General features: G+C 36.8%; 1 protein-coding gene across 3 annotated transcripts; it reads right to left on the bottom strand.

The window, feature by feature from the left end:
• Nucleotides 1–107: 107 nt before the first annotated feature.
• LOC145775124 (protein phosphatase 1 regulatory subunit 3C-like) lies at nucleotides 108–21508 on the bottom strand. Of its 3 annotated transcripts, XM_082586334.1 has the most exons (6): nucleotides 21316–21508; nucleotides 17540–17993; nucleotides 14623–14830; nucleotides 13377–13525; nucleotides 11610–11744; nucleotides 7948–11359 (listed from the first exon to the last, which is right to left on the bottom strand). In XM_082586334.1, the coding sequence occupies exons 1-6, from the start codon at nucleotides 21347–21349 to the stop codon at nucleotides 11119–11121; spliced, it is 1221 nt and encodes a 406-aa protein (XP_082442460.1). In that variant the 5' UTR covers nucleotides 21350–21508; the 3' UTR covers nucleotides 7948–11118. The 3 variants fall into 3 exon arrangements, with proteins under 3 accessions (XP_082442462.1, XP_082442460.1, XP_082442461.1); XM_082586336.1 differs by lacking the exons at nucleotides 7948–11359; nucleotides 11610–11744 and adding an exon at nucleotides 108–1772; XM_082586335.1 differs by lacking the exon at nucleotides 11610–11744.
• Nucleotides 21509–23012: the final 1504 nt, after the last annotated feature.

Raw genomic sequence — 23012 nt, 5'->3', positions numbered from 1 at the left:
GAAATATCGGCCGGTTTACAGCGGTTCACCGTCGTCAGACGTTGAAACAGTACAAACATTTGATCTGTGAAAGTAATGCCTATCAGCTAAAATTGAAACACATGATGTCATCCAGGCACTGTTTATTGAAAATGAAGACATGCAGCTCGTCATTGCATTGAGAAAAACTGACTTATCAAAATTCTTCGAAGACAAGAAATTCCAGTCACAAAAAAAAATATGACTTGTGCGAAATATTGTACAAAACAGACCGTATTGCAAGTGTAGTAAATTAGCATCGTCAAGTATAATGGTAATGAAATTGAACCGCACAGCTTTACAAGTAATATTTCAATCAATTTATAGATAGAAGAATACCCTGCTTTTGAATAAAACGTTGATGACCAAATACTGTGATTAAAATATCTAAGGCCATAATCAACGATAACATGATAAGAACAAATCTTATGATAGCCCGCTATTTCATTATGAAAACCACTGGTAATAGCAAATTTGAGTTTGCTGTTAATCTATGGTTTCGTCCCAAAAATGTTGACATTGTATGGCGGAGTGACCCACGTAGAATAGGTACATCATCCAATCGTCTAGACATGTGTGGTTTGACTAATGACATGGCTAGCTGCTACCCCTTCACAAAACTTTTGTCTCCCTTGGCTTGTGAAAAGGACAACTCGCGGTTCAAGTAACTAATGGTCATCGCATTGACCCGCGCAACGTCTAAAATGTAAGAAAATGCAGACACAGTCCATTTTGCTGACTTCGGCTTGACGCTATAATATGCCATCTTCTGGTCGACGACATCAGTCCCACCGTTGGTAAAATTGTAGAGCTTGATTATTGCAAGTTTTTTCTTTCCGTCATCTTTGGTTACTCGAAGGATTGGCTGCATAGTTGATAAGACCAGAACATTGCGTTTACCGGTAGATTTTGGTTTGACTGCGTACGACGTAACGGTAATGTGGTTTCTCGACTCCTCCCAGTAAATTTTGGTACTGAAGGCTTCCCAATCAGTAAGAGATTTTAACTCGCCAACCCCTTTTCTATTGCTTTGCCATTTTCCAACTAAAGTTATGTTTTTGTTCCAAAGCCATTATGCCTAATCAAGTGAAGTGTAAAAGCGATCAAGGGTTATGTTTCGTCCTTGAAGCGAAGAAACTCTGTCCAAATTGTGTACCAACTTTTCCACATAATCCATAGTGGAAGTCAGATAGTGTGATCCTGGTACACCTACTGGCTTACCCGCATAAGCTATGGCGGTATTGGTGAATGACATACGCGCACTATTTATGCTTCTTAGCAAGAAATCATATTTAGCAGGCTTATGTTTTGCCTGAAGGACACACCAACGCGGATGGAAACAAAGTCTTATCCAGTGAAAGGAAGTCTTCTGGTATTAAAATCTTTTCACAATTTCCAGTAAAATATTGGAAAAGTTCTCTGATTGCTGTAAATCGGTCACTTTGCCAGCGATTGGCCCTTGTGCTTTTATCATCAAAACGAATATTTGCAGACAGAAATTTGAATCGGTTCAACGACATTGTCCACTAAATATAGGATGTCCATCTAAATGGGAAAAGCAATGTTAATTCGGTGAAATGTTCGCTTGAGTAGTCCTCTAATATACCACAATCCAATGAATGCTTCTAGTTCCGTGGCATCAGTTTGCTGAAAATGTGAAGCATGCCAAGATGTTCGTTGAGCCTCCGATATTCGCGATAGCCTCTCTCGTATACATGTGCTGGTGCTTGAAACAATGATGTACAGCATCTCTGCTGTAAATAAGAAATGCCATGCATTATACGACGTCGTTACATATTGATAATCGCGCTTTACTCCTGGTAAACTGTGCACCACATTAGCATAGTTTTGTCTTCCTCTTGTTGATGGTTGCTTGGTACTCCAAACAACTTTCACTCTACTTCTTTGGTCAACAACCACCGACATTCGCTCCTCTTCCTGGTCAGACAACGTTGGCAGATGTTGAATCGTTGTTGAGTGATTGATTTTGATAGCCGAGGTGACTCAACTACTGTATCGCATTTTTCGCTCGATTTTGCCATTGTAAAAACATAGCCTCATTCTTACTTTTGACTGACGATGAAAACAGCAGTTTTCGAAACGTTTGAATAAAATGTTCGCTAATGTGTTAGCTTTGATATTCATAGTCCGAATTTCCTCTAAATCCTACGGTTATGCTCCGAAGTTTATTGCTTTACTTCTGGCCTTTTCAATATCAAATTAATTGGGCCATAAAACATATTTTTTTCATATAGCCTAATGATGTAACCTGACTTGTAATATCGCCATGATATTATGTGCATTTCTACATTACTCCTGTACGCAACGTTGGTCTTTAGCATACTAACATATCGTAGATGTCGTTTTATTTGGACAGTTGCTCATAATACTCCCAGAGCTAAATATACTGCCAACGTGTTGCAGATAATCTATATCGCACCTTTAGAGGAATTCATCATTACGATTTTACACAATTCAAGAGTTTACCGCAATAATCAGGAATGCTTTGTGTCTTATTCAAAGTATTCTTCATCTCATAAATAACAAAGTGCCATGAGACATCAAAATGACGTAGAATAGCTGTAAAGTTTATAAGTTTTGCGCAAAGAAATTAAAATGAGCCAGGATACTTTGTTTTCTGTCCGATGTAAACTCATCTATATTTGTCTAAATAGGTTGAATGACAGTAAATTGGCATAATTTGACGGTTACAACCGATTACACAAATATGTGAAACGTATAATGATTTTTAGCAATGATGGGACCGCTTGAAGTACCTCTTATTCTTCATTGTAGGGACGCTATGAACTCATAACGAAAATCAATGACCTAGAATTCATTACACCGTGGTGCTGATGAAACACGTTATGTATGTAGCATGACAGGTGTTATATTATATTGTGTCGACGCTCTACGAGATAAATATAAGTGAATATACTTACAAGAATCTAAGGTACGATAAGGCGTTGTGAAATAAATAATCGAGCAATTTTGTTATGATTATGGGCATGGGCTCCGTTAGAGGGGGGGCCGCGGGGGTGATTACCCCCCACCAATTGGAGTGGGGGGTAACTAATGCAAAATTACCCCTCCCCCCCCCACTAATGTAGAGATAAAAATTTAATTTTTAATATTTTTTATACTTTGTGTTTATTTTCATTTTTTTATTTTAAAGCTTTGGTAGAGAGTTTGCTTTGTTGAACCATAGAGAAATAAAACATAGTAACTTTAGCGGGTTTAGCATACTTTATTTCACACAAAATATAACATAATTAAATAAAATAAACTCAAACGTTTTCGACACGTACGTGTGTCCTGTCGAAAACTACGTACGTACGTACGTACGTGTCGAAAACGTTTGAGACACACGTACGTGTCGTACGTGTCGAAAACGTTTGAGTTTATTTTTTTATTTTGTTGCACAACTTTTTAGTTTTTTGCTTGGAAACTACGACTGAAAGACAACGCAAATATGCAATAGAGACCTACATAACGCTATGGGAATTGTTCAGAAGCTAAGTTGTTTGCAAAATCAGTCTGGCAAGTTCAAAATCGTCCTGCAGGAAGAATCCCACCATAGCTTGCACACGTTGTGCCAAACAAGATGGCTGACACGTCTACCGGCCATTTCTTCAGTGTTGTTAAACTACAAAGCCTTGCTAAACACACTTCAAAATTTCAAAAATGCAAAATCATTAGGCCTTTATTCCCAATTGTTGCAAGGCAACACATACTTTGCATGGCAGCTTTGCCAAGTTTTATTCAAATCACTTGAAAAGATAACTGGCCTGTTGCAGATCAAGTCTTATACCATCAGCGACATGATGGAGCTGGTTGAAAACTTAAAAGTTAATTACCAGAGTCGTAGAAATGAAGAACAATTTATGCAGTTATACAAGGAATCTCAGCAGCAAGTTGGATAGCTTAGGCTTAGCTGAAGTCCAAATTTAAAAAAAGCGCTGTGAGCAAAGTGCTCCCCATGACCTCGCTTCTCATTACAGAAGGTAGTTCTACCATAGGGTTCTAAGCATCTATTGACAGCATCGTGCAAGGCCTCACCCACCGCTTCAATGGCGAAGAAATTAAAACTCACCAAAAGCATAAAGAAGTTTTAGTATCTGGCACAGTCAACGACAGTACTGTTACAGCGTTGGAACGATATGGCTTCGACTTGAAAATTTTGGGCCAAGACTTAAGCCACTTCCATTAGAAATTTGGGCCGGTCAAGTATGTGTGCGATGTTCGAAACAAGTTAATGAGACTTGTTATTGTCAAAAAGTTTTATGCCAGTGTAAAAACTTGTAAAATTGCAATTGGTCAATGGTCCTTCTGCAGAAGCTGAAAGATCGTTTAGCTCGCTACGCCGCTTAAAAACACGGCTCCGAAGCACAATGACTGCTTCAAGACTCAATTTCATTGCCATGCCCATCAAGTGTATTTGGATGAAAGAGTGTTGATGAAATCTGCAAAGAATGTGTTTTACAATGCACAAAGATTTAAAGTCTTTGGTGACTTCTGACCGTTCTGCTTAGAATAGAAGCAGAGTGCACACAGTGTTTTGTTTGAGTTGAGGTATTCGTTTATAATGTTATTTCTTTGTAGTTTTTGTGAAATTTTGGCACAAGGTATTACCTGGGTGTTATGGCATTTTTTGTTTAGTGTTATTTTTTACACGGCGCAGATGGGTGGCCTTCCTGTAGTATCGATCAAGATGTCTCCTTATTTTCAGTGCTTGTAAAAGTTAATGCATTTTAGCTTCTTTTTTTTCTGAGTTAAATGTACTGTAGGCCTAGACCCTAGATGCTGAAACGTTTCATTTCATTGTGGATGTTATGGCACAGGTTGTCGTGCTGTATTCATGTAATTTCATGGCAAAATGTTAAAAAGCTTTTGCTCGTGATTTCAGATTCGTTAAAAGAATTTTCACGATTTTATATCGTGCTGAAAGGCAAAAATTTTACGCCTTCGGCGCGAAAGATGCAGCCTAAGACGCTGTATAAGAAACTAAAGCTTTCAGTAATGCAAACGGGGTCTGGGGAGCGACCTTCCAGAAGTATATGTGATGCGATAATCCAATAAGCCCCTGTCGATGTCAAAACATCGTTCCCGCCCCTGCTTAAATTACCCCCCCACTCTCAGGAAGTGTCCGGAGCCCCTGATGGGAATACAACATGCATCAAAAAGAATCAAATCAAAAATAATTAAATTTGGGCTTCAGCACCTTCTAAGAAACAAGCGTATTTATGACTTCGGCAGTGTCGTCGAACAAGGGTATAGAGCACATAAAAAGATAAAATCGTAATGTTTGATTTGTAGTTTGTGCGATAGGCTACAATCAAAGTAAGCAACATATTGTTACAATAATGATCAAGCATTTTACGTTGATTCAACGTAGAAATGCATCGACGAAATATCAGGGACAGACTTTCTGTAACGGAATAAAACTTGTTTATTCTATCTGGAAAGCAGCGAAATGTGGAAAGCAGTCGCAATTCTAAGGGCATTGTTCGAACACACACAAGATTGTAATTAAAACCCCACAATCCTATTTTACGCTTTTGCGGCGAAGCAACGCCTCGGAGTAGGATTAGAACGAATGTCCTAAAACGATATATTGGATAATTGGATCACACAGCGGGAGAAAAACTTCTCACGACAATTAACTGCTGTAATATAGGCAGTTTCATGAAAATGTCTAGCCGCCTGGGACAAAATGCTTATTGTGAAGGGCAGGAAGGTAGAAAAAAGACCAGGGTAGCTTTAAAAAATTCGCAAAGAATAAAAACTAAAGGTTAAGAAATTTCACATTTCTAGCATATTTCCTTCTGTGAAATATTTTACTGCTAGAGTGGAGCGTCCTCATTTGACCCCGTGTCGTATTAAGATAGGGTTAAAGTGTGAAGTTCGAGTTTTTGTTCGGTCATGTTTCAGATGTGTCTTGCACACTTCGCATAAAACAAACCCGATGTAGTGTGTATACTAGTATAGTTATTGTTTCAAGCTTTGCATAACAACCTCAAACTCTTCTACACGTTCCTTCTTCCTTCATTCACTTTTTCAACAACCTTTTTTTTCTTTCAAATAAATTTTTTTAATAAATTAACACATCTTCACGACTAACATCACTCACCATACGTTTATTTCATAAGCTAGACACCACATTAGCACTAAGCGTTAATTAGCAAGCTAACTCAAGCAACATCAATTGAACATACGAACAGAATCTATAGCGTTAGCAATATTTGTTACAGGAATTATTAAGGTGTTGCGACGGTGTTATATTTTAAACTGCTGATTGCCCTGTTTTGGTATAAAGCACATTATAACGTCCGCGTTTTGTCGCTTCAACCTTTTTGTAGACCTCTGCTATGTTTGGCATATATTACTTTTCGTTATGATGGTCAGAAATGAATACAAACTGAACTCGCTGCTAATTCTTGCCATATGCGACCACCAAGCACATTGCCGATTAGACATTTTATTGCTGGCGTGGAAACAACAAAAATATGATTACCGGTACCGAAGCAGAATATGCTCGCTATGCTAGTGAAAACTAAAAAGTGACAGTTCAGGCTATGTGCAGTGAAAGTGAGCCAGATTCTTCACATTGGTAGATATATTTTAGGCAAGACTCCGATATTTACGCGTCTTATGGTTCTCGTGCGAATATACTTGCTCACACAAATAAGATATCACAAAATGACACTCAAAGAGAAATCGATATCCTGATCAAGAAGAAATCCAAACTGGCGTTATGGGTCGTTTCAAACTGCGTGTCCACAAGCGGTGCCCTGCAAAGAATGCGTTTCGTCGACGACTTGCTCAATGCAGGCATGAAGATTGACTTGGCAGGTAATTGCTTTCCCAACGGGATGACAGACTGGGACGAGAAAGCATACAAATTTTATTTCGCCTTTGAAAACAGCAACCGGTGCAAAGACTACATTACTGAAAAATTCTTTTTCAATAGTTTGTGGAAAGGCATTGTGCCGGTGGTATTTGGAACTGATAGAGCTGATTATGAGTTGATAAGTTTCCCTAATTCTTTCATATACGCGAATGACTTCACTACAGAAGGTCTGGTGAAATACTTGAATTATCTCGATAAAAATGACACGGCCTACCACCAGTACTTTGAATGGAGAAAGACTTCAATTGATACACTTCCCGACAAGCGCAGAGCTACACTCTATTGTCATCTTTGCCGAGTACTGCACCAGATAAACTTTGACGACATTTTCAGTCCACAGTTCCACCACAATCTTCCTCAAGATCATCTTTTCGGAAAACAGAAACACAAAGTTGTTAAGTCTTTATCGCAGTGGTTTTATGGAAAAGAAGATAAAGAGTGTCTTATTGTTTACCCGTTATGTGAACAATTGTTGAGAATGGTAGTGTGGAAATTAACACACTTTAAATATGCTGCTTGTTTGTTTGCCCTATTTTTTGTTTGCGCTTTAGTTTTGATATCAAAAAAGTTGTGTTGCAACCATAGTATTATGTTTTCCTGCCTGTTATGATTTCATTGCATACCTTCACGTCACTGGATGACGCTTTTACAGTTAATCTAAAATAACTTTCAGGAATCAGGATAAATAAAATCTGAAAACCCAATAATTACTCTACAAAAGTACATAATCTTTTAGAAAAACAACCTCAAAGTTGTGCTGCACTTTTCTTATTGCAAAATATTAATCTTACTCGTATTTGTTATCATGAGCATTTATAATAAAAAAAAAATATCCGAGTAGGGAACATAAAACTGTGAATACCGTAGATCATATAATTAAGGATTATTGAGTAGCTGCTCGTGTTTTGTCCGAGAACAGTTTGTGTCAGAACCTTCATGTAGGTCTAGCGTTTTTTATGTTGGCAGGGAACGTTCTCGTTATTTGTCTTATTATGGACCGGAGGAGTAGGCCTAAGTGGCCTAAAGTAAAAATGAGGTAAATACGATAATACAATGCCAAAGGAAATAATTTGGCCAACACGCTTTGTGCGATATAAACTTTGGAAACTGATGTAGAGTAATTTAGGGGTGCTGAATCCGAATCAGACCTCAGATTTATTCTATCACGTCAAGTTTTTGAGATAGGCTACAACAAAAAAATTATCCCTTTTACAAAAAGAGAACAACAGCCTCTAAAAATTTTTGGGGTCGAGGGGCTTGTTACCGTAAACATTAGTGTTGCTTTGGAAACTAGTTTCATAACTCAAATTATTCTTTCCAGGGTGGCAACTGACTAGTTGACCGTATGGTCGTTTCGGTGTCTCCCTATCAATAACAAAACCTAAACATTGTATGTATTATTGTTTTATGTCACTTTTGTTTTTTGATAAATAAACGATTGATTGATTGAAACAATGGCATCAAAAAGTTTCAACAACAGGTGTCCCACTGAAGAGATAAATAAAATTCTATTTGTTATTGTGTAATCGTTTCAATTATGTATTCACGCGTCTTTGCTACTTTTTTGTTGTAAGGGTCTGTGCCTTGTCATATATTATTTTGTTATAAGGTGGCCCGATGTGGAACGACGTAATGCGCAATATGACAAAGAAAAATTACGTAATTTGTTGAAGAAAAACAACAGCAAAACCTGATAATTGATGAATAAAACTAAAAAAAAAATAACTTGAAATCAGTAAAAAGTTTGTTCCAAAATTGATCATCATCAAGTAGTAGCAGAGGGGTTCTCCCAGTTGATCTCAATAACATGTTGGTTTGCGATTCACAGATAGCCCGAAACGATGATTTAAAGCAGGGGTCGGCAACTATTTTGCACCACGGGCCGTTTCAAATTAAGCGATATTTCTACAGACTGATGGTCATTAATGTCTATCAAGAATAAAGTATATTATTATCAACATCTTACATGATAGAGACAATTTATTGTTTTTGTAAGACCCGATAACAAACTACTCGTGACTCAAAGCTTTTTTTAACTTGAGTGTCCTTAGGCCTTAATTTATTTCGGCTGTGATTGATTTAGAGACGGATTGCGTTGCAAAGGTAATTGCGCATAAAGTTAGAACATATTGGTTAAAAGTTTAAATACCACTGCCAATTTTAGCCTTATTTTCTCCTTTACTTGGAAAGAAAACTGGTCTTGTTTGAATGGACAAACTTGACACGTTGTTGGGAGGAACTTCCAGAAATGCGCGGAAATTTTTTTTTGCATGTTTGATAAAAAGACTTCGCACCTTGTCAAGTCTTCCAAGATACAAAACAAAAATGGTTAATAACGTAACATAGCTTTTTCATTTCTCTTTTTCAGTAGATTGGGTATTGATTACTATTGGGTTGATTTATTCAAGCGGATGATATTGTAACACCATCAGAGTTATTCAACAATATAAACACTTTGCAAGCATAGTAGGCCGATATCGAATGCTTCGCCTGGCAAGCAGCGCTTTTTTTCCATTCAAGGAGTTACCGCGTACGACGTACGTACAAAATACGAAGATCACAATTGCGAAACAATGAACAACTTAGTGTTCAATGCGAGGAAATACCGGCTGCATTGTTTTGAGTGGTAAAATTAAAGCTACCCAAAGTGCAGTAACTTCAGAAACATACAAATTCTTTGGCAGCTTAAACGGTTATAAACATCCGTATAATAACATGAGAAAATATTGAACCTGTAACAGTTAGCACACGTGTAAGCGCAGAATGAGAGACCGTTCCAATCTGATAAGTGACAGTTGCATTTACGGCCAAGCAAATACTTCAAAAACACTTTTCACATCGACTGTCTGTAGAATATGGTAGGCTATTTTCTATTGTGGCAATGAATGAAAACTCCCATAGGTCTACAAATACAAACCCGGTGCATGTGTAACACAGCAAGCTGGCATAAAAATTAAGACGATTGATGATAGATTGTGATATAGCAGAAGTGCGTGTAAAATGTTTATTTTTGTAAGCTTACAGTACGTAAATAGATACACCCAGGCGTAAACTAGCGATTTATTCAGTGCTGCAGGGTAATAACGTTTTAAAAAAAATTCTTGCATGTGAGGCTAAAACAAACAAGAGATTATGGTTTTTGCTTAGCCGGCTTGACGAAATATAATCAAAAGTGGATTGTGGCTATTTCAATTGGATTTTCTCTTCCATAGCCCACATCATATATCGTAAACCCTATTGAAGTGTTTTTCGTGCTACAAAAAGTTAGTTCGGCTATTTCAGTATATGATTGCCATTAAACGGCATTAACTTTTACAAAAATAGCGTTCATTGGCCGTCGCTCAAAAACTTTTGCCACGCAAAAAGTTACGTTTTAGTTATACAGTAGTTCATTTTTATTATACTTAATACACAATGAGTCTGTCAAGTAATACAACCACAGCGGTCTGAAACAAAGTAGGCTATAAAGGAGCCTAGCCAGCACTAACCTTTAGGCCAAAATACGACTTTCACAAGCCAGATCCTGACTCTAAAATTTGCTTCAAGCTTGACATAGCATCAAAAATATTATTCTTTTAAAGAATTTAAAATCTTACTGCACCATTTTCTGAGGAGTGCTTCGAATTTTGCAGTTTTCAACATTCTGCTCAAATACACTATTTTCGTGAAAAGAAACTTTATTAGAGTGTGAGTTTTGTCAGGAATTTTTTCAAAAACCCCGACAGAAAACTGAACTTTAGTTCATGCAAAACACACTGTGATAGTAAAACGTTCATGACAATATCAAGTTCATTTGAAACAGGCGAAGACATTCGACTTATATGAAAACAACTTTATAAAATGCAACAAATAGCTTTGAGGACTTTTTATAGTTTTACATGTTTAAGACGCAGTCATGTCAAGTTTGCTTACCCATATAACTCTCAAATAACTAAGGCTTTGATTGCAGCAATGCAGCACTCAAATACAAAAATACGTCACTGCTTCCAATGAAGAGATAGTAAATTTTATCATTTTTTGTAGGTTGTTTTAAATTAATTGCTTTGAGAAATTAAAAAAATAAAACTGGTAAACCATTCAACTCTTTGAAGCGTAGGAGCCTATACGTTAAATTTTGTTTAGAAAGCTTGTCTCTCAGTTGTTGCAACTGAGCAAGTTAAATTATTTGTTTCTTTAATGTCACGAGCTCTTTACAACAACATGCTGTCGTCGCAGGGGTTGGCTTGATGCTCTAAGCAAGTGACAACGTAATTTGTGCCACAATCGTTATCCCAAAATTCCTTATTTGTTTTCGGAAGTTTATAAGCCACTGCCAATTCTAGTCTTCTTGTCTTCAATAAGTTCTCTGGTGCGATCACTTGAAAAGAAAACTGGTCTTGTTTGAATCCAGACAAGCTTGACACGTAGTTGGCTGGAACATCTAAGAAACTTCTAGAAATTTGAGGTCATTATCAACCACAAGAATTTAATAATTTTTTATGGTCATTTTGTCCGTATAAAAAGACTGTATTTACTTAAATCAACGAAATACAGTAACGCGATCTTACAAGGCAGACGCAACAGAACGTTCGACTAAACATTATTGCATTTTTTTTAAAACTTATTTTCCACACAATCCCTTACACTTGGTGCAAAACATTTCTCGATCAAATAGGTTTATTGCTTCCGAACAATTGTTTACCTCCATTTGTCAGTAGAAAATCGAATGAAAACATGCTTATCAAACTCCAAGTTCACAACTCTAATGACACCAGTCAATGAAAGAGAGTTGGGAATGATCGAAATGCTTTCTAAGCACACCTTTTGTCGGTTTACCCTATTTAAAAACACAACAGAAATGTTACCTTTTACGCTGTAAATGATTTAAAAATTATGATTTTGTTTATTTGTTCTATAAAAGTTCTTAACTGAAGCTCATAAAATTGTGGTATACCTTTTTTTTTTATTAGACAACGGATAACCTTTACCCGAACAAGCTATCAAACTGGTTGACTGCCATTTTAAGATTCAATGCGTTAAGCACTTGGGGATATGTTTCTGAGACATGTCGCACTTGCAATCGGACAGTGAAATAAAGACTTTTATAGCACATATGAAAACAGGGGACCTACAAGCGGTTAGGCTACATATGCATTATGCACACAACAGAGGTAAAGAAAATTTATTCACTTTTGCTTACAATCTTTTTACCTCCAAGATGGTAGGCTGCTGCTATTTTGCATTCATCAAATGCTGGCATTTGTACAACAATCTAACCTCTTAGTGTAATTTATTAAGAATGATTTCGCTGTAGCAATAGCATCTTCAGCTTGAATTCAAATAGAATTCAACTTTTTACTTCTAAGAATGAGTTTCTCCAAATGCAGCATGCAGTGCTGAATCCAGTAGGTATACCGTAGTTGGGCTCATCTTTACAACCACGAAAAGAAACTCCTTTTGTCAATATACGCGTTCAAACAATGCACCAGTTAACTACTGCTTCATAAAACTAAGCTTATTTTTCTCACTGAATGAGTCAACCATTATTCGGGGCGAGTCAGCTGGCCCTTAGCTTTGGTGCTGTTACTGTAGTTATAGGTGAAATAAATCAATAAAAGTTTTGGAAGCTCGGAAAATCATGGGTAAAAGTTCTCTTCGGCCACGAATAAATCTCCAGCTTGGCAGAGAAAAAGCTATGAAGCCACATAGACTTGAACAAGAAATTAGTCAATTTACTCGGCTTTCCCCTCTGATGCTTTGTCCTTAATAGCCCAGCTCAATCTTGCAGTACTTGGGAGAAATTGGAAAATGTTAGTTGTCCATGTTTGTAGGCTATACACAGAAAGCAAGACTAAGTTCGGAAAGCAGACGTGGAAGCTGTACGAGCGGCCGTCACCAAGTTGCATCGTGTTCACAAAGCAGGGAAGAAATAATAACCTTTATGGCTTTAGCAGATATCCTTATTGTTGCCACGAAAGCGGAATATCTACCGTAGCAATGTGTCTAAAGACGCTAATTTATCAAAGTAGCCTACCACGCATGCAAGCGGGCTGCTGTTTTCTGAATAAAATTATCGTGCCACTGCCAACTGCAACCAAGCCAGGCAGCTACCATATAGGAAAACAAAATGGCGACAAATTAGAAAATGTGATTGCGAACAGCAGGATCGCGCGTTCGGTGAAGTTAACAGGCTATCCAGATATGATTTTTTTAAGATTAAGCCTACATCTATTCTACTTGGGCTACCATGTCCACTCACACACAAAAAACACAAAATTCAATGTGTATCAGTTAGATCGACATGTGTGCTGTTGTTGGTTGAATTATATAAGCATTAGACCTAGTCGATTTTTCTAATTATTTTCAAAATTATAGTTACCTTTCAGCATTTTTAAGTAGGCCTAGGCTAACGTTAAACATAGCAGTGCAATTCTCGATTCGATTAACCTCGTCTTATTTTTTGACTGACCTTTCTTGAAAAGAAGGTTTCAAAAAAGGTTGTTGAAAATTGAGGACCAATGAGTAATGTTGGAGGGATGTATCGTATCCTCCTTTGCATCCTTTGACTCCAAAATCGTTTTTTCGATAATCACCTTTTGCTCGAAGCTTCTCCAAAGCCTACGCGATAAAAACACATACAAAAAGGTGGGCTATAAAGACAAGCACGAATTTTTTAGTCGACAAACCAGAACTGCACATATTTTTGATAATATACTGTGTGTCTAAATTACAAAATTAAACAAACAATCGTGACAGCAGCTTGAAGCCGTAAAAAGAGCTGCTATAAAATAACGACACTTTGACTTCAACGCCACTCTTCATTTGCACATAACTATAGGGAACTGTGTTTAGAAAGCTTGTGAAAAACTGCTATTACCACAGCGAACCCGCAGCATTAGACTAAAAAAGAACGTTCATTCTGCACTTGTGAAATAATTAAATAAAAATTCCACCAATGAAGTATTTTTAGATTTAATCAGGACTGCAAGCTTAAAGTCGAATTAAAAGTCCGCTTTATTGCAGAGCTTAAATTCAAAAGATGAAATGCTGATCTGAAACACACGAATGTTTCTAGACTCAAAGTTGAAATAATCATCGCATACAAACTTGCATAAAATTAAAAACGAAACATTTGTAGGCTACGTAGTCGGACTTGCAAGTAATTAATAAACGCAGTCCACTGACCATGGATGCAATTGCTTGTTAAGTTTTAAGAATGGGATTTTTCAGCGAATCAACATAAAACTTACATCGCAGCAACATTTACATGCGTAAGTGATGTAACCAGAGCCGTTGAGAGAATAATTTGGGCCCGGTATCAATGAGATCCGCGGGCCCTAAAATCCAAGCATTCATAAGAAAAATGCACTGGATCCTAAGAATGTGCAATCGCGTCTTCAAGTTTTCGAGCCCCTTAGAAAGGGAACGAGCCCTTAAATGATCCCCGGGTCCAAAAATACCCGTAGACCCCCTGTCCACGTTACTGGATGTAACTGTAAACCTTTCCACTTCATATATCTATGGCATGCAGTGGTTAGGCTAAGGGTCTACTATACATTCAAGTTTTCTCATCAAATGGATAACGAGAAAGTAACATCACATCATTTGCTAAAACAATACACTGCGGAAGAATAACCTACACGGAATATTGAGATGTTTAATAAGTTCATTTAGTATTTGACAAAAAAATACAGAAAGTATGCCAGCAAGCCTACCTCTAAAAGCCTCGGTGGCATATGGTAATCATCTACATCATTTATAGATATGCGTATTTCTAAGTCATATCCACATGAGTCAGCAAAGTGAACTGATTTCGGTCGTTTCGTTGGTTCTCGACGAGTTCGACGCATGGCATAACTATCAGACAATGACCGGTAGAGTTTTGGGATGTCTTCTGCTTGAACATCATCACAACCGTCAAACCTGCGACCAATGATGAAGTGTCAAAGACTGATCCATTTCGCAAGGTTTAAATAAAATGAAATTGTATAAATACCAAATCGTTTCATCAACGCAGTCAACACGTTTATGAATAACATTGAAACAATTGCACAAACTAACCGTACAGCTTAGAGTTGACTACCTATATGTCCATGAATCTTCTCGCATTGAGCTACTAAAGTACAAGGACAATTGCAAGTTTACACATTCGATTAGAGGTGGTTAGTCAAAAATATTTAGTTATGCTTAGCTAAAAAACTTATTGAGTTTGCAAACTTTGTATGTTTGTAATTAGACTAACTAACCTGCTATAGGTCTATACAATCTACAGTAAATCTAGCTTGGGTGGATAGGTCTCCATACAAATGAAAGCAAATAAGACCCCACAATTCCACGATTTTTTATCAATTAATTTAGACTTTAGAGTTTAAACTATTCTTTCTAAAAAAAAGCTTGTATCCCAACAACTATTTTTGGATACAAACCTACCTATGTAACATACAATATACAACTTATCCAGTTCATAGTAGTTGCTACTTTGATGGAAACAGTTTATACCGGACAAAATGTTGTTCTAAACTAGTTTGTCAGTAAGCAAGGAAACATTTATAAAATACTATAGGAGTGAGTTGAAGTATGCTTGTATGGTATGTTTTACATTTGTCCACGACACTCCATTAACAACTTAATACCACACTAAAAGATGGATATTTTAAATAAATTCAACAAAGCAGGCCACTAACATTTCAAAATGGTATAAGATAAATGATTTATTGTTATAGAAAGACTTTGAAAACAAAAATTGATAAAAATAGAATTTTTATACCTTTCCAACAATTATGCTTAGACGGTTTCTAGTTTTCAACTTACAGCATTGTTATAGGCTAAGCTGTGTAAACTTTTAAATTCAAGTCAGCAATTTTTATGAAATGATTCGATTCAAAATGCATCAATGATAAGCAAAAAATAAATAATTTGCAGTTTTCTAACAAGGCGGCATTTGAACATGAAAAAAGATTTTTTCAAGCTTCTGTAATTGAAGAGTGTAATTTAAAAAAATGCCCAAGTCTACAATTTCCAAATTGAGTTCTCAAATTCAAGACAGCACATGGCTGCTTTCAAAACGAAAGTTCTGAAATCTGTCATATTGAAAAGTGAACATTAGTATTTTTTTCGTGCTGAAATTTTGCAACAACATTTAGGTAACTGCCAAAAGCACTTTTCCAATGCTAACTCCAATTTAGTAAAATGTGACTGCCAGTAGCTTTGATAGGGGGGTCCAGGCATAGGCGTGGGGAAAAGTTAGTTTTTAGGAGTACGAAAAAAATCTTGCACAAATATAATTAAATGCACCCCAATATTTTTTGTAACAAACCATAGACGACCTGATTAAAAATTTCACACTGCACCCAATAGTCTGGTATATATTATAAACGTAATTTGTCAACCAGGAGTATCCTCCAAATAATGCGAAAGCACCATAACAATACAAGTAACTCAATACAATAAAAAAAAACATTCCACATCAACAAGATGATAATAATAAGCCTATAAGGCTACATGTAGGCTGTTTCAAAATACAAATTTTAAAATCTTAACCAAGTCTAAAATCGACACGATAAAATTTATTTCTAAAATTTTGTAAACTAAACTACATTTTCAGCCGAACATTTTGATATCATAAGTTATGTGATTAAAACATCACTTTCAAAGTCAATATTGGGACATCTCAATGAGGATATATTTTTCATAAAATTTGTAAGCTCTAAATATTTTCAGATGTTGAAAAGTTATTTTAAATCTTATGAACTAAACTTTCAGGCTACAATTTCAGCTGAGCATGTTGATATTGTAAGTTAAACGTTTGAAGCATTTCTTTCAATATTGGAGCACATTCGATTGGGATATAATAGGCTACTTTTCATAAAATTTGTTGAACATCTGAATATTTTCTACTCAAATTTTTCGATTTTCAACAAATTACACATGTAATTTCTTAAGTTTCAAAACTTAAATCATGCTCAATTTCAATACCATTTTTGTATGAAAAACTTTAGTTTACTTTAGACCTGGTTCTTTGTTACAAAAACAAATTCTTTGAAAAGATTCAAATGAATACATTTTTGTATATTTAATGGAAAAAGGTTTTACCTACACCTTTTGCAGTTTTGTCAGCAGAACCAGTCTACTGAAAGTTGATGTGTTTATGAAGTCAACTAAGTTGATCACCAGCACAAATGATGCCCATGTTGGCCTATCGATTCATGATCACAATCCGCCATTTTGTTTCAATGCGACAGGTTTACTACAGCGTGCAATGTATCTTATTTGAGCTATTTAAATTACTGTAGTTTTCACTACTACATTAATTGTAGTAGTGAAACATTGTTTTCACTACATTATTTTCAATCACTACGACACTCCATTAATTGTAGTGATTTACCAGAAAGTTAGCGACATGAACGAACAAAACACTAGCTACAGATAACCCCGAAAATGGCCGTGGAAGAAAACTTTAACAAGTTTCCTAGAAAAATCATCACGGAAAGACTGTGGCCAATCATTCAATTTCCATCGTCAGATATTTTAGATTGAGTAGAGTAGACCAACTTATTGCAGCCTGTGTCACCAAACCTTTTCATATTGACCAGTAGGTAGCCTAAACGTGTTAAAGTTATTGTACAAACTTACGGATCGTTGCTGGAACCCGGAAGGTTTGAGACCACAAACACTTCATCGTTTTCAACCTTTTGCTGCAACGCTTTCAGAACGTATTTTGATTGGCAGTCACCTTTGATACCTGTTGATTTTTCAGTTGTCTCATTCCGTAAGCTTTTCGACTGCTGAGAATCCAAGCTACGTCCACTTTGAACCAAGTGCTGATCCAATTCATTTTGGCTGTATATCATTGCTGCTGAATGAAACGTGCTCTTAGGTGTGCTGTTGTGGCAGCAACAGCATACATCATTGCTTTGTAGAGAGCTTGACATCAACGCTGTAGAGTCTACTCCGTCGACGCCATTGCTTTTCACATCTGCAAGACTGAGCGACAACAACGCTTCGGGAATATCCTCGCTACCCAGCGACGAGGCAATCGAGACTTCCGATGCTGCAGTCGAGGAATTGGAAAGCGCCAACGTTCCATCTGAGGAATCACAGGGAAAGTCATTCCAGATACATTTATTATTGTGGGTTTCAAAATCTTTACACTGAGAGACTGTATTAAACGGAAATGTATTCAACAAGACGTTTTTGCGTTTCATTGTTCGCTAAGTATGATGGAGACGCAGCTACCACGAAATGCTTTGAAGTAGGCCTAGACTACTGTAACCACGAATTCTAAGCTTAATAAATTGCTACAACACGTGTTGCTTTGATAGAAACAAAAACTAGTAAGTCGACTTAACAATTGATACGTTAAAACCTGATCAACGTAAATCATGACGGGAACTGAACTAGCGTGTCTATTCAGAAAAACTAACTTTTCTCTAATCCATAATCCTGAGATTTAACAGAGAAACTTCGCTGTGTTCTATAAATTGTTGGATGCCTTTCAAAAAAGCCTTTTGATGATACGGTCCGCTTTGCAAAAATTTAAACCCACCGCCCGGTTGTTTTTCGGTTGCTCATAAACCGGTGCAGCAATTTAGAAAATACCAGAGTTGCCAGCTGATTTATTTATCAATTTTCATAAAAAGGGACCATATTAAGTAGGTCTATCACCAAATGGTAATTGTTACTTGCGCCCATTTAACAATTACAGTAAATGCATTGAATTGTGAATGGCAGATTGCTCAACTGTAGTTTAGCACTTTTATGTTGCTTATTTTTTTTTTTTTCAACAAAAACATCAGGCATCTTTGGCCTGGCAGTAGCAAAGTTGCTCAACGCTTGACAGTCAAAAGGTTAAGACTATATGCTTAAAAACTCCAACATACATAATTCGCGTTGCGTATAGTTGTTAAGATATAATTTGACTTTTCAGTTTCCAAAGCACGCTAGGTCTGGAAATAAATTTTAGCAACCCTAGTGACATATGAACCGTATAGCACCGGAGTTTACTGAAATGAACTAGTCTGCCAATCTTTTCTTTTCAATAAAGAGTATTTAGTTGATAGGAAATTTCATCGTGATAGCATCAGCTTGAAATTTCATATCAACTATAAAAACAGAATTTATTTCGTCTGTTGCAGTAGCCTACGCTGGAACGATTGAAAACATACGACTATGGTGCGGTATATCATATATGATGTTGTTTCGACGTGAAACGCAATTGCACAGTCAGAAGCCAACAAACGTCTAGATTAAAACTTCATGTCGAGACACATGTTTAAAAAAAGCTTAGAGCGTATAGATACTAGGCCTACTGCCAGCCACTACTCAGTTTTCTTATCTTCACTGTATCTCGAAAAGGTCATGTGGCATCTTGTAAAGAATGTATTCAACAGACATAAGCGTCAAACTACACACCGACCCTCACAAATTTAGTTTGTAATCTGCCCTTCTGGTTCACATATCACTTCTCGCATCTTGTTGTGCACTTGAAAAAGAAAATTCGGCATAAAATTTGCATTACCGGCCAGCAGCGAATCTACAAAAAAAAAAAAAAATTGGAAGAAGGCACCAAAATTTCAACAACTCAAAAATTCTAAGCGAAATAATCAATATAAATTTGAGACTTTGTGAAGGGGAGGGGAGAAGGCTACTTATTAGGGGTAAAGAAAGAAGGCTGATAGGGGTGTGGGGGCGTAGCCTACCCCAAACAAAAAATTGACTAAGTTATATTCATCCAATTAAAAACTAGATTTCTATAGAAGTTAAAGCCACAAGGTTTGGTTTAAAATTAGGTTTTAAATATTTTTTCAGATCACATGAGGTGTAAAGTAGGCTACAGACTAGAACACACACAAAAGCAACGATGAGCCATAGGCGAATAACTGCCTGTTGAGAGTCGGATTATTACGTTTTTTTCTCAAGGCGTTCATGATCTGAGTCTGCAAATTAGATCTGCCTCATTACGTTTGATTCTTACGGCTTCCATGATCTTCAGTCTGAAATTCAGATCTAATTTACTCGTAATCATTCTCGCATCACTTGTTCATCAGTTTGTGCTTTTAAGTCCCGAGGGTCGTTACAGTTATAGTGCATGGTCAGATTTACCTTCTAATTTTCGTTTTATGTATAGGCTATTGCAGATTTAAGTAATTCCTGGTGAGGACACACGTACGTGTCGTAAACTTTTGAGTTGATTTTTTTAAATTATGTTATGTCTTTTAGTAATAAAACAAGCTAAACCCGCTAAAGTTACTTTGTTTTGTCTGTCTATGATTCAACAAAGCAAACTCTTTACCAAAGCTTTATCAAACGGAGAGAAATTACATGCATTTGATTTTCCTTTTGAGGGAGCACGTGACAAGTGCCCTCTCTGCATCCGCTACCGTATTTCTGAATTGTATTCAACGGCAAAAGGCAACAGCTAATGGTTAATAAGTGTACAAGAAAATTGGTTTTGCAAATAAACTCGGTGACCGCTCTTGCGTCAGTGATTCAAAGCCTCTACAAGTATGCGAAACTGCCAGGATAAAGCTTTCCCAGTCCGAGGATAAAGATACGATCAATCTATGCAAAGAAACTAAATATGACTTAACTCTTTTAATGTTGGGTGATTGTAGTGCTGTGGTGAGAAAGTAGTCTACATTAGAGGTTTAAGAAACGCGTTTGGAAAAATCGTAACAGCACCAGCTAATTTTTTTTATTGAGAAAAACGACACAAACACGACATCTGCATGCAATGTTTGAAATTTGTTTCTACAAATCACATTGGAAATGATAGCTGTGATTAATGATGCCACTTAGTTAGGTTCTGCCACTAACATTGAGAAAGGAAATGTTTTTCAGTGTTAAGTGTCACGCGGCTCATCGTGAACTATGTGCTCACTGAGCGTTGCTGTTTTGTTTACGCTCCAGGATCTCGAGCTTGTTTTTTTTTTCATTTCAAAAATGTGCATCCAGATAAGTAAAAAAAATATTGCAGAACAGTTTTGAAGCGAAAAGACAAGATTCAAATTTCTATTGGCCAAAATCAGGGCAAAATACCCGTTTTATTGGTTGTAAAACCAATTTTCGAAAGTACTGTATTATAAAGCAAGCCTACTGTTTGATATGGAAATATGAATCCATGTTGAACAATTCCAATGTGGTAAAGATCCAACCCTCATTGCGAAATTGTCTCGAGACTTCAGATATTCTCGCCCGAAAAAATTATGGCGAAATTTGCCATCATACCAACATTAATAAATTAGGAAAAAGCGTATGAGTTTTGAAAAGGCTTTTCGACTAGTAATATTTTCCAGCTTGGTTCGTTTTATTTTGCAAGTCATGGCACAATTGCTTATTTAGAAACTGTGAATTTAAAAAGCACTAATAATGCCGTATTTTAACTTTTATAAGTGGAAAAAATAAGTTACCTTGTATTTGGTGGAGTCGATTCCAACCACGCATCTTGCTGCTTTAAGTTACATCCAACGTGATAATCCAAACTAAATGCTTTCTCATACAATATAGGCCTAATCCTACATAATTTTATTTGATATTGATCACACAACTGCAAATCAATTTCTATGCGACCTTACTGCACGTTCCCACCTTCTCTCACCAACATCGAATCAGATGACAAACTATGTTTATTTGGTCTGTTTTATATAGCACTTGATAAAAAATAACGCTGTGATGTCATCGTGACGCGTGGTTTACGTCATACCGTTTCTCTTCACTCAGCAAACTTGTCAACGCATCCAACACTTGATCAAGGCAATAGCATCGTGCAGAAAAGGGTTTATCAAAACTTGCGATACGTATCAGAAGGCTGAGGCTGAGTGTGATCGCGAATTCAACCGATTCTTTTATGAAACTGCATTATTTTTATGAAGTGCTGGTCCTGCAAGTATCCAGGATGGTCAATTGGTCATTCATTCCCAACACACGAATAAAAGGTAAACCTGCAAACTGCCTGGTTCAAAAGGCTGGCATTTGAAAACAATTTAAAAGCGTGTTTGAAATGATTGCCATAACGTCGCATTTACGTCATTTCGTTTGCAAAACATACTTTGCAAAAGCTTCCTCAGTACAAAGTGTTTGATATATGATAAACAAAGATATTAATTAACAACACAGCACCCTTCCCAGCAAGCAAACCAGCCGACTTTTAGGTCGATTCGACGTTCACAAACGTCTGTAGTTGAATCGTTGCAAAGAAAGGTCTGAGTTACCAACTGAGTTATTATTGTAGTAGCTGAGGTTTCTACAATTGAGGTTCAAGATTTGACACATCGCAAATATTCACGCTAAACGAGAGAGTCTGGAAGCGTTGTAGAAAGCACGAGAAGCTAAAGCGCACGCCTATCTCGCACGTAGGCAATATTTCTTTCTACTCTCTTTACTACGCTTCGCTTCAGCATTGCACACTTAGCCTGTTGACAAATCACGTATGGCAATTGGCAAGTCATTCAAAGTATTTACAAAATATACTCGTAAGTTCTTGAATCACGTCGATTGTAATGAAGTAATCAAAAACAAATTCTTGTGTAGTCAAATCATAACTTGCTTGTGAATGCACGTGCGCTTTAGGTTAGCGACGGATCCAAGGGAAACATTGGTTGCGCAACCAACTCTCTGGCCGAGTGGTAATCGCCTTCGTCTCTGGTGCTGGCAGAACTTTGATCGATTCCAGGTAGGACCAAGCCAAAGACTTCATAAACAGTACCGATTGTATTCTTCCTTGCATAACGCAGTGAGAATAAGTCGAATAATAATGTGATGACATCGTAGGCTAAACCTGACATAAAATTAACATGAGCCCTGTCGCTAAAAGACATTTAGCATTTGTAGAGCGCCAATAAAAAAATCATAACATTACTATTATTGCATTGGTTGCGTAGCCAAATAAGAGAGAAAAAAAAAACAAGTAATTTATTATCTTCGCTGTGCAAAATCTTATCGCTTGCTCAATCACTTGCTATTTAACATGCATTTAACTTAGCCGATGGCACAGCGCACACAAGTTCGCCAAGAGCGGTTGGATTATGTATTTATGAGGTTGGGTTGGATTATGTATTTATGTGCCCCTCAAAAACTGATAAAAAAAAGTAATGCAATATTTCGAAGT

This window comes from Aplidium turbinatum, chromosome 8 (assembly GCF_918807975.1).
Source record: "Aplidium turbinatum chromosome 8, kaAplTurb1.1, whole genome shotgun sequence".
NCBI classification, from domain to species: Eukaryota; Metazoa; Chordata; class Ascidiacea; order Aplousobranchia; family Polyclinidae; genus Aplidium; species Aplidium turbinatum.
This window is presented reverse-complemented; position numbering and strand designations above follow the sequence as displayed.